The 12,493-nt window shown below is 46.8% G+C and overlaps 1 protein-coding gene across 2 annotated transcripts in view; it reads right to left on the bottom strand.

Annotated features, from left to right (window-relative positions):
* The window catches only part of PRTG (protogenin), a 230,503-nt gene that overhangs the window by 37,171 nt on the left and 180,839 nt on the right, over positions 1–12,493 (bottom strand). For both annotated transcript variants that reach the window (XM_085644135.1, XM_085644136.1), the window contains 2 exons: positions 5,127–5,222; positions 4,004–4,190 (listed from right to left, as the gene is read on the bottom strand). In XM_085644135.1, coding sequence (XP_085500261.1) covers positions 4,004–4,190; positions 5,127–5,222 — 283 coding nt within the window. The remainder of the gene's footprint in view (positions 1–4,003; positions 4,191–5,126; positions 5,223–12,493) is intronic.

Below are 12,493 nucleotides of genomic sequence, written 5' to 3'. Positions count from 1 at the left end.
TTCTGCGGCTGGGACTTGAAGTCGTACAGAAAGCAGTCCTCCTCCCTAACCACCATGGGAAGGTGAAAACGTTGAGTCGCCCTTTCCATCAGTTGATGGAATCCTGTTATGTCGATAGGTGGTGAATTCACTGGCGATGTTGGAGGTGATGCGGGCGAATTGATTTGATAGTCATCCCAGTCCGCCATAGAGTCGTCATCATGAAGCTCTCCCTCCTCCGTATCCAGATTATCCACAACCTCATCTGTTGCAGGAGGAACCAATGCAGGTGCGGATGGTGTCGGTATCGTTGGCAACACAGGAGTAGACGGAACGGCAGATGGAGTCTCACGTGGAGAGGTATGAGAGAAAGTCGGAAAGCGCAGATTGTAATTTTCCAACATAAATTGAAGGTTGGAGATGAGCGACAAAGGGAGCTGCGCCATAGGAACTTGTGCAGGGGGATGTTGCTCCTGCTCTTGACAGTAATGCGAATAGTCATCCTCCTCAAAATCTTGGCATTTAATATGAAGCTCAGAAGGACTACGAGCATCTCGAAAAGAGGACTGAACATCGTCATCAGAATCCGAAACTTCCTCATCAACCGAGGGGAATAGCTGATGAGATGGCCGAGTGACCGGTGGCATCATGACAGAGTCCAGCACAGCATGGCGACGCTGCAACAAGGAGTTGTCCACCGACACTGGCGCTGGTGTAGACATTGGCACCAAAGGCATAGTTGCAAAATTTGACACCTCCGTCGTCGAGACGATCGTCGACGAGGCCGCCGTCGACAAAGCTCGCGCCGACGAGACTGCCGCCGCCGCCGAGCCCGCCGCCGACGACGTCGACGATGCTGTGAGCGTCGACGGCGATGACTTCTTTTTCTTCTTTATTATCGTCGACAAAGCTTTAGACGTCGACGAAGAAGATAGTGGAATCGTCGACGAAATAGTCTTTAGGGAAACGCACACCACTGTCGACGGTGAAAACGTCGACAAAGTCGTCGTCGACGATTAAGGAAATCTGCTCGACACCGTCGTCGACGAGGTTGAGGAAGTGGCAGATCTCGTCGACGGAGGGGCCCTTAGACGGTTTTGCGCGTTTTTGACTAGAAACATGCGCTGACGGAGTCAGAGACGCCTGAGAGCTAGGTCTCGGGGGTGCTGGCGTAGTAACAGAGACTTGGCCTGCCGACACTTCCTCAAGATGAAGTCTCTTCTTTTTCAAAAAGGGAGACGGCAAGTCCTGAACACTACTACGCTTGGAGGAGACTCCTGTTCGAACAGAGGCTACGCTCTCCACCTCCGAAAGGGGGTTATCCGTATCCTTCAGTTTTTGAAGCCACAATAATAGGCGACCCTCCCTGTCCTTCAAAGTCTTTTGGGAGAAAGTTCTACAGATTTTACAGTTGGCCACCTTATGGTCAGGGTAAAGACAATAGATACATTTTTCGTGAGGGTCCTCAGAAAAAAAGTCTTAACTTCCCACAAGATGAACAGGGACAGAAAAGAGACTTCTTACTTGAAGACATGATGAGAAAAACTCAAACCAGACCAAAGAACTGAGCAGAGCTCAGGGAGACTCCCTTCACACGACGTGCGGTAGAAAATCTGAGGGCCTGAGCCTCTGAGAAGGTTCTAGAGGGTGCTTGCGCCTGATTGGCTAGAGTTTGGACTATAAAACGACAAGGATATGTCAGTGCTTTCCTATGTGTCAATACTATCCTATGGTATTTTCACTTGATATGTTATTTTGAATTATATATATATAAAGTTTATTTGGATATGTATATGCTATTGTGTGGTTATGTATGTATATGTATATACATGACACTTATTGCTTTTTATATACCGTGGGACTCCCACTTCGACGACGGGGAATATTCAAGCATGTGAATCTATGAAAGACACCCCAATACTGGAGAAGTAGATTTATGAAGCAACCTGCCCCATGGACAAGTAGATATTTTTTTTTAATTCCACACCCCTGTGGGCTACAGCCCAAAAAGGCATTTTAGGTAGATGGCCACTGTTTCTACTTCCTTACTGGGCAAAATTAGCAGTGTCTCTCTTGATCATCACGCAGGCCTGATGGGGTGCCAACATAAAAGCTTCAAAGTTCTTGAGAACTGTGGTGTGACTGTATCAGAGCAGCCAAAGATGTGCCCTAACCCGGTGACCGGAAAAAAACCATCTAAGGTAGAGTTTATGTCCCATACAGTATCAGCTTATCCCTCTTTGACCAATAAATGTCAATACACACAAAAAATATTTAGTCAACTGGATAGATTCAGCTAATGAAGTCTTGGGTTTCTGTAGGCTAGAAGTGTGCCAACACGGCACAAAGTTGATGCATTTTACTAGTTAGCAAAAACACATAGGAACTTCAAAACAAGCATTACCAAAGACAATAGGTCTGGGTTTAATCGGCTGATTCAAAGACAGAAGGGAGACCGAGAGAGTCCCTCATGCAGTTCAGTGCAAGCACTTGTGAGGTCGTGGAAGAATACAAGCCAAGATGCGACTGACAGTCTCAAGCCAATGGCTGCAGGAAGCTGGTTGAAGAAAGCCACGGGATGAAAGAGAGAGATCCGGATTCCACTCATTGTAAATTATTAGCAATAGGTCTGCAAGTCAGTTACACTGTCAAGCCTAGATCCAAAAAAAGTATCAAAACTATCATTGCTTCTAGTCATCTGCAGAGGCCCACAGACGTGGGGATGGGACAACAGAGAACAATAGAGTGCACATTGCTTCCCAGCTACGGGTGTGCCACTCATGTACAACTACATACATGCAGGGAGCCAATAACGACCAAGACAACTTCGAGCACATGGCTTATCAGGTTCTGCAAAAGAGAATCATCAGCCCAGCTGCCCTTGGCATAGCCACGGTAATGTGCTTGAACAGCAAGAATGTTGGGTTAAAGTCTATGCAATTCATAAAGTACATGAATATAAGAAGAATTGCAACAGCACAGCCAGCAAATGGTTTTGTTTACCTAGGGTAAAGGCTATCTGCATCTGACAATGAAAGCTTAATACCAAGACAGCGCCAAAGCACATTTCTAAAAGTACTGCATTCCGCCCATATCCACAGGTGTATACTATACAGCAGTAAACAGCAACACGCTTTTTAACTTCTGTCGTACAGCAGACACAAGGAATCAAAGTGGCAGAGCACTAGATTTTGCTCATGGGGTGCAGTGGCTTTCTTCAGAACTCCTTGTATAGCTATGACGATCTTCACCCCAAGCACAGGCATTTGCTGTTCCAGCAACTGAGAACTCAATCACCAATGCTCTTTTTTCAATATCACTTCCTGTGCTTTCATGTTTAAAGGATCCTTGTTCATTTAGTTAATGAAGAAGTTCCTTCAGCAGGGACAGTTGCTGCTTACTATTATTCCAGCACTGATTTTGAGCACAGTTTTTCTCCATTTGGTGCTACGGTGCATTAAATGCGACCCTCTTACAGTATAAACAATCTGCCTCTTCGTAAGTGGTGCACAGCAATATCTGACATTGTTTGCAATCTTAATACAGAACCTGAATGGAAACCTCTCGTTGGAGAGAAGTATCTCCTATGCAACGTTCATATTTTACCAATGACTTGCCCGCGATTTATCTTGGCCAGCAATACTGCGGTTATCAACTTTCAATCCTGACACTTCGGCACTGGCCATGTGGACCCTCCAAGTGCAGTTAAAATGTACGAAACTAAATTATGAGATAACAGTAGTGAAAAACACCCCTTTCGAAAAAGTACAAGTAACAAAGGTGTTTCCCAATCAGTACTTTTTCAACCAAATTGCCTTTGCAGAATTGCAACTAGTGATCTGTCCACTCCCATGGAAGCACATTAGACTGTCCACTTTCCAAGACTTAGTAACAGCAATTCTCAGGCTGCAGTTTCCTACCAGAGATGGTCACCTGAGGCTGCTGGTTAAGGTAAAAACAAAACCCAACTTTTTGCCGTGGCAATTTGTTCAAACCCCAAAAGGACTCCAAGCAGTGTACGTACGTCTGAAGGTACAGCACCAGGGAGGCATTCTGCAGGCCCACGGGGTTACAGCGAACGGTATAGTTGATGACTTGTGCTGAGGTGAAGGCTGCTCTTCCCCAGTGAAGAGAGATAGAAGACGAACTGTTAGCCTTTGCGTACAGATGATGGGGCGGTGGGGGTGGTGGTATCATGTGATCCTGCTGAGCTGTTTGGGGAATCAAAGTTAAACATTTATTAATGTGATAATCTGTCGTGGAATAGCCAGTTTACGGGCAAACAAGCAAGGGTACAGATTAATACAAGTCATGACTTGTGGTGTGCAACGCCAGTATTACTCTTCATTAAAATGGGCTATTTATTCATCCATGAAGAGAAACGAAGACTGAAGAGGGCCCCCGTTATAATACAAAGCCTCTCGGTAGCTGTTGGATTACACAACTTTACCACATATTATATTTTTGGAGAGGTCCTTCCACATAATCAGGTTCGTGGCTGCTAGGATTTTAGCAAAACACAACAAAGTGGTAGAGCTACTTCCAAATGTCAAATCTACATCATCTTCCACATATCCAACAGGTCTCAGAAAGAAATGCCATACTTTTAAACGGGCCAATCAGTGTATATAAAAACACAGCGTTATTTGACCAGTCCCGCAATGGTAACAATCACTAGAAATAGGCATTCTAGAAAATTGGTTTGATGATATCAACCTGGGCTTTGAGACATACGGTCACATCTTCACTGGATGGCCCTTTAAAAGACACCATACTTATAGAGGAATGTCTTGTCATATTGCCTTTACAAGGTTAATTCTGCAGTAAATTACATAATTTCGTAAAGATCTGCAAAGCGTGATAACGTTTTTCACAATGAAAAAAAGAAAGCACAGAAAGTGTTTATCTAGGTTAATGCAAAGTTGTTAGGATTGCAAGTCCTTCAGGATTTAAGAGGTTATAACCCTTATCGCTCTGACCTTGAAGGATTAAGTCAATAGAAGAGCCTCAACTTTTAAAGAGGAAAGCTCTTGTTGTCCACTCTCCATTTTATTAACAGCATGCTCACACGCAGGACTTCGCCAGCTCATGGTCTTTGTGCCCACATTCTTATGAAGGCACATGCAACCAGCCCATGGACTACTTACAGGTGCATCCTGGAGTGCTGACAGTTTGATCAGCCTGGTAGCCTTCCTCCATGTTATTGTAAGCCAGTAGTCGCACATGGTATTTCCGTCTGGGTTCTAGGGAGAGAGAAATGGTTATTAGAAGGATCTAGTCTAAGACCTGTACCAGTTACATGTGTCACAACCTGAGAGAGCATAAAAGTACAATTATTGTAGAGATTTACCCAGATCCTATAGTATTTTTTATTATTTCACTATAATTTTCCCTGCAGTGTCAAGTGTGTGCAACTGGTAAGCCAGGAAAAAAGAGGTCAATAGCACTGTTGAACAGTAGGCATTGTACCTGTTACTATCGCGTGACGTGGCTAAGCTAGTCTGAGTTTTGCTCTCCAATCGGTTGTTGATTGGCTATGATGATTTGGTTACAAATGGGTTGGTTCATATGAACGTAAGCCCAACAATGAATCAGTTGTATACATGTAGATATAATGAGTTTAAGAACTCACTGTGCTCTTGTCTCTAAATGATATTTATATTTAACACTAAATATTAAAAAGCCACTGAATGGTTGACTGTTCATTGTTTTGCTTTCGCATCATAGCAACTAACAGAAAAGAAGCCCATTTAACTCTGCAAGCTCATGAACTACACCATCATATGCCATTATGTAGTAAGTTCAATAAAAGGTACGAAATGCTGCAATTATTGGAACTGAACAACTGTGTTATTTATATATCCAAAAAGGCACAATATTTAGAGTAATAAACTGACAAATAGTCTCAGTTGTCAGTTTCTTTTTATTCTTCATCACATAAGACATAACAGCCAACATGTTTCGCTCCTTTTCAACAATACAGAACTTCTTCGGGGCAAACGAACATGTGTTTTTCTCACATTAGCTTTAGTTATTTGTCCAATGAGCACACACAATGTCAAAAGTATGACGGGCATCATGTAGAACATGTGACTTTATTATCATGTGAACATATTGCACATGGCAATTCTCATGCCTTTCCTCAACTGGATATTTGCACTGTTACTGCACTTTGTTTCAGTGGTATTTGTAGCAGCTGAATACCGGGAGAAGGGGTATGTGAAGGCAAAATGTATACAGTGGACAAACCTGGGGTGTGCTGGGTTTTCACTTTGGCCAAAGCTGCCTAATTTGTGTACTAACTATGTTATTTACATCAACAAGCATTTACAACACAAAGCTGTGACTTTTTCCTTCTGGCTAGTCTCTATTGAGGGATTGAGTGGAGATTAAATATCAATCTCCGTTTTCGTTTCACAAAACCTCTGGAGATGGCTATGAATATCTTAAAAAACACAAAATATTAAAATATGCGAGGATAAAGAAACACTGAGCAAAGTTCAAGCAGAACAAAATCACAAAGACATGGAATATATTAGAACTATGATGCGGATTGCTTTGTGTACAAAACGGCACAACAAAAGGAACAGGCCTTGCTCAACAGCAGGCCACCTGATCAGCCTAACACGGCCAATAGTGCAACACAGCCGTGAGCGAAGCCAGGTATTCCAGCCACCCTGCATCGGGCAGCATGCACAGGACTGTCTATGCCCCGCTGAGTTCCTGCCGCAGTTCGATGAGGAGGAGGGTGCTGAAAGCCAGGCTATAACAGAGAATTTATTCTACCATCCAGCACACAAGGCAAGAGTAGATTTACAGAACTACTGAACTCCTGGTGGAAAATATTTACTTTTCCAAATCTCCACTTGTTTTTAAAGACAATGACGTGGAAACTAGAAGGAAGACTCTTCAATAAAAAGGAATATCTAAAAAAAAATGCGGCAAACATAGCCAATGGGAAAAGCCAGCTTTAAAACGATTTTCTCTGATACAGAGTCTGTACATAGGAGCACAGGAATAAGAGCTGGCCTTCCAGGCAGTGGTCACTTCCTGTCAGTTGCATCCTGGGAATCTCCTGCTGCATTTCAGCGAGACACGAGGCCACAGGTCTTTCGATTTATCACCATGTCGATAACCTTCAGAATGTCGCATTCCTGCTAGAAATAGCCGTTCAGTGAACAAGACCACTTACTGTGAAGTACAGCCGAGGTGGATGTCGGGGGTTCTCTCCTGGGCTACCAAAGCCAAAGCCTTGTTCACCGAGTTTCACACAAGCAGTCCCACGTTTGTGATGCCAGAAGAAAGCAGCAGTGTGTCACTAAGCACTTGCGGTCAATAATCCTGCTGATAGCTGGACGGTGGTTTAGAACAAGGCCTGCCCTCCTGCAGAGAAGCGCGGGCCCGGCAGGACGATCGCGTGCCCCACAGCGCCACGCCTCGCCTGACACAGTTTGCCGGTAAAACAATTCACAAGCACGAACCCCTTTGAATATTGTAATTAAAACACAAGCTAAATAATGCCATGTCATGTTGAATAATGATTTTTTTATCGCGCCCCTAGAGAACATCGCTCTTCGTTCAGTGTATTTGCAATCCAACGGTGTGGGCGTATTGATTGCAGGCGTTAAGCGGCACACAGGACATTTTCCATGTCCAATGCAGAGGGGAAAAAACACAGTGTTCTTTGTGCAGTCCCGCATCTCTAACAATCACCAACAATAAGCATTTCAGAACGTCTGCTTGGACTTTGACACCTACAGTGATATCATTCACCTGCCTACTGTGACATCAGTCACGGATGACAGCAGGTCGAATTTAGTAAGCTCCCACCCTAAATTTCTGAAAATGCTTTTCCCTTTGACACCAAATGATAAGGCCCCAGTACTAGCTGATAGCTGCCGTGATACAAAAAACTGCCCACCAATGGCAACCCACAGAACAAGTAAATGAGCGTAAGTTAAGAAACGCAACGCAAATACACGGGCATGGTGAGCCTCCATCATCTCATAGGAAGGCTTGCATGTTAAGATTCACTGAAGAGGTGATATTTCAGAGTCATGGAGTTGGAGAGGAAATTGAGGTGGTATCTCAAGAGGGTCTCACAGTGTTTGACAGGTCTTAAGGCTGGAAAGTCCTAAAAGGAGAATACTAGGCTTTCAGCAGCTAAAACACTGGGGCGAGCAAGAGGCGAACCCGACGATTTGTGAGACTCGTGAGAACAGCCCCACTGGAAGATCTAAGAGGATTCCCACCATAAACCGCCACTGCATCTTCTGTGTGGCCCTCACAAAGTTCAGTCGTATGAGTGGACAGGTTGAGCTGGGGTCAATCCAAAAGTACTGACGAGTAGGGAAACACTACCAGGTCAAGTCTAGGTACCCTTATTGAGGGTCCACTCTATTTATCCTATGAGACCCTCGAAGTGCAGAGGGAGAGAAAGACGAGGAAACAGGCCCAGACTAGCGACCTCACTGTTGCTAGGCCGGACCCTCAGACACTTGCTTTAACACTTCTTGTGAAACAATCTTGGGTGGGTTTACAGAGGACCATTCTAATAGGGCGCTGGTGTTCGCCTGAAGCATGGGTGCAGCAAACAGGAGCTAGGTGGATCCGGGAGCAGTGAACATGCTGGACAGGGCACCTCTGCTTCTGCCAAGCGCGAAATATAATGAAGCGCGCACTTAGGACTCGGCCCCCCGGGCACCCGGTCGCGCCCCTCCCCTTTGGTGGTTCTCGTCCTTGGAGAAAGCGGGATTGCAGCAAGAAGTACTTCCGGGTCAGCAGCGACGTGACGTCACTTCCGTCCGGAGCCGGCGCCTCGAGGGGTGAGAGGGCGTGGGCCTATTTAGGGCAACTTGCCCTTGTCCTCGCCCTCTCTTTCTGACTGCGCCGGCCCCGGTATGCAGGGGTCTCCTGTAATCTGCAGGGGTCTCCTGTAATCTGTTCCGTTGGTGGGCTTTGCGCCGTGGCAAGTCACCAAGTGCATTCAATGAATTATTTTATTCCAAAACTAACCTTCCGGGACTCCCAGGTAATGGGCGTTGCATAATGTAGATGGGCGACACTGTGCACATAGACGCAAACTCATGTTTATAATGTCAGGGGACCGCTCCTAAGCACAAGTAAATTTTCCATTCTGCCCGACATGGGATTTTCAGGTAACGATAGGGAACACTATCTGAGGCAAAACACTTAAGCAACCAGGCTAGTAGAAACAATCAAGAGATTCTGTGTAAGGCAGTGATTGGGTGAATTTTATAAATGGCTTGCTTAATTAGTGTTTGCATAATTTAAGGTTGATGAATGTAATACCTACCCATAGAATAAGGGATTCAGGTCCGTGGCAGCCGCAATGCAAAAGTGCCCCTTCTTCGTTATTTGTGTAATGACGAAACTTTCATTCCTCTCGATTTTGGTGTCCAAGGAGCTATTCGCGCAATTACTTTGATCCTTTGCGGCGAAGACATGAAGTTAAATACAGACTTTGCATCCTTGTGGGGGATGTAGCAATGGATGATACCGACGGCTGTGATTCGGAGGTGGGGACATACAGGTGCCGGTGGTCCCGACGCGCAATATTAGGGGCAGTTCGTTTTTCCATAAAGCTGAATAGCCGGGTTCGAGCTTCGGCGGGAATGCTCGGGAATCAGCGTCTTTGTAATAATCACTCAATTATGCATTGGGTGGGTTTATCTGTGGCGCGATTGGTGCTTAGGCGGGGGGCTTCGGTGCCCACATCGCTCATCGATGCTGATTTTGGTGATTTGGCAAAGTTCATTGTGCTGAGGTTGGATTGGGCACACCGTTGATGGGTTGCCCCAGTGGGCTGCTCTAGGCTCGGTGCATTTAGGGGGGGTGGCGGCTTGGCTGCATAGTGATAGTGTTAAAGGGGCTATGGTGGAGGACCCAGCGTTTGGGTTTGAGTGTCGGCGGGGACGCCCAACAGTCGGGGATTAGACGACAAATCACTTAAGTCCGTCTTCTAGGGGTTCCTCCGTAAGGCAATTGGGTTGGGGAAAAAAGCTCGGATAAACATGGGGTACAAGGAGGTTACTGCCAGACTCGCTTAATGACAGCATGGCGTGAGTTCTCCGGTAACGCAATTAGAGCTCTGGTGTAGTGCGCTGAGGCTCACATGATTAATCAAGAGATTGGGTTGCATCCTGTGTCCTTAGACCTCGGAGAGGGGGCGTCGCCAGCAGCATGGGGGCATCTATCACACGAGTAGGGGAAAGGGGCACTAGGGGCTTGCGTGTGCGGAAGTGGAGGTGCTTCATGAACTTTGCGTGGGGAAAGTTAGAAGACAGGTAGGATTAGGGGGGTGTACTAGAACACAGACCGGGAGTGATGAAGGGGGTGATAATGTCCTAGATGTACGCTTCAAGGGGGCTTATAATACGGGTAATGAAGGGTGTGGGCCCAAAAATCACGCCATGACTACATTGAGAAATGACACTGTGTTGGGGTCAGGTTGGTACCTGCCTAGTGGAGGTGGGGACGGAATGAGCGCATGATGGGAGCAAAGTGGTCATTTTGAGAGACAATAGGTCATCAGTGGACCGTCTAGGGTAGCATCTCTGGGTCCCTTGCCCCCCCCCCCCCCCTCCCTCTGCTGCATTGCTCCCTCCAGGGGAGAGCGTACATGGGGTAGGGGTGGGGCTGTATACCTTACACAGGTATGTTCGCAAGACTGGAGGAATCTCTCCTTTTTTCCGTCATAAGTCAGTTGCCCGTTTCACGGGGTCTAGCATGTGTCCCATTGTCTGCTGTGTACAGCCAGGTAACATGCTTGCAAAACTAGTGCTTATGGATAGCTTGTTCGGGTAACAGGATTCATCTGAGTTCACCTTAGTAAGTCCAGTAGGCCGCGTACCTTCCTTAGGATACTTGGGGTAGGGGGTTAAAGTGTCCTTTCAACACCACCCTTGTAGGCATCTTGTAACCCCCCCCCCCCCTTTTGTAAGTAGCCACACCTCCTCAGGGTCTGGTAATTTTTTGCACTTTACTCAGCTTACGTCAGGCTCAGTCTTGACTGGATTGATGGCTTGACTTAAGTGCTGGGAATCTTCCCTTTAGGTAGCGTTGCACTGGTAGGACCCGCAGGTGACCCATTCGTCATATGAGATTGATTGCCCTTGGAAAAATGACGCCAAAAAACGGCACAGTGTCCATGTGACCATGCATAGCAAATTTATTGTGTCTGTCTATATCGCGATTGGGGCCCACGTGCAGCGCGCGTATACCTTCGGGTCTTCGCGCTATATAAAACTCGGACAAAAGACGTTTGGGGAAAAGGAGGCTTTTCAGCACACCTTCCTTTATAAGGCATCACTATTTTTCGGTTTCACTCAGGTACCTGCTGGGTGACACATCTGGGAGGATGACGAAGGCTGTTTAGAAAGATAGGACTGGGCCAATCCAAATCGGCATTATTAGTTTCACCCTCCTGTTCTATTTCAAATCAGCAGTACAAAAACTTGTCAATGGGGGGGTCTGCAGTTCCTGCTCACTGGGTTTGTGAGGTACAAGCTTACTCCCTGGGGGAGGTTATGACCTGAGCTTACTAGGTACGGAACTGTAGTGGCTGGTGGATGCCCAGGGGGGCGCGCAGGCCCTCGATTAACAGGTGCGGACTTGTGCTTAGCGAGTGCATATTGCGTGCTGGATTATTTCCTGCAGCTGGGCGATCGGGGTAGTTGGTCATTCTAATCAGGAGTGGTGCCACGTTATGCGCAACAAGCCAGATAGTACACCAGACAAGAGGGAGTGGGTATGTTTGCCAAAAGCAAGGTAGATATGGGGCCACTTGCCCACGCATTGGGTCAGCAAGGCTCTTTTGCAAGCAGCTGCGCGAGTTGCAGTCGGGGGGTGACTCCGAACCCACACATTGGCAGCTAGCAAATGACGCCGTGTGGGACTACAGTCCCCTGAGTTGGTTTATCTTGCGTTACTTAGGCCAATGGGCCTCGAGGGAGATCGGCCTGATTTTGCCCATACTTAGGTATGTTTTTTGCCAAGATAGCGTGGTTTCATGACGCCAGGGAGAAACTAAGAGCCACAATTATGGTTAGATGCCCTGTTAAATTTCGGCCAAGTGCTGGGAAGGCTGGTATGGCCTAGCGTTGCCCTGGGTAGGGGGCCTGCTTGTTGATGCAGCCGAAAAATGGGGATCGTGGGGTTCACTGCAAAGGTGGGCACAGGTACACCTGGGATCCAGGAGAAGGAATCCAGGCATTTGAATCCGACATGGCTCCGAGCCGGAGGATTGGTAGGAAATGAAGGATCCAGGGGTTGCCTCGTGGTGGGGAGGGCGAAGGGCGGTCTGCCCTGGTCCCCCTTGTGGCGGTAAAGAGGCCACATAAATTGCCTTTACATTGTTAAGGGGAGTCCTCCTGCATACTCCTTAGGCCAGCACTGAGGTGGAGAGACGGTAAGCTCACCCCAGAGAGAATAGGACATCGGCTGGGGGCAAGGGCGCCAGTTTAAAATAGGGCATGGGGCTTCCGCCCCTGGT

The sequence above is a fragment of the Triturus cristatus genome, chromosome 3_1, assembly GCF_964204655.1.
Source record: "Triturus cristatus chromosome 3_1, aTriCri1.1, whole genome shotgun sequence".
Taxonomy (NCBI): Eukaryota; Metazoa; Chordata; class Amphibia; order Caudata; family Salamandridae; genus Triturus; species Triturus cristatus.
The sequence above is the reverse complement of the archived record's forward strand: the minus strand, read 5'-3'. Positions and strand labels throughout refer to the sequence as shown.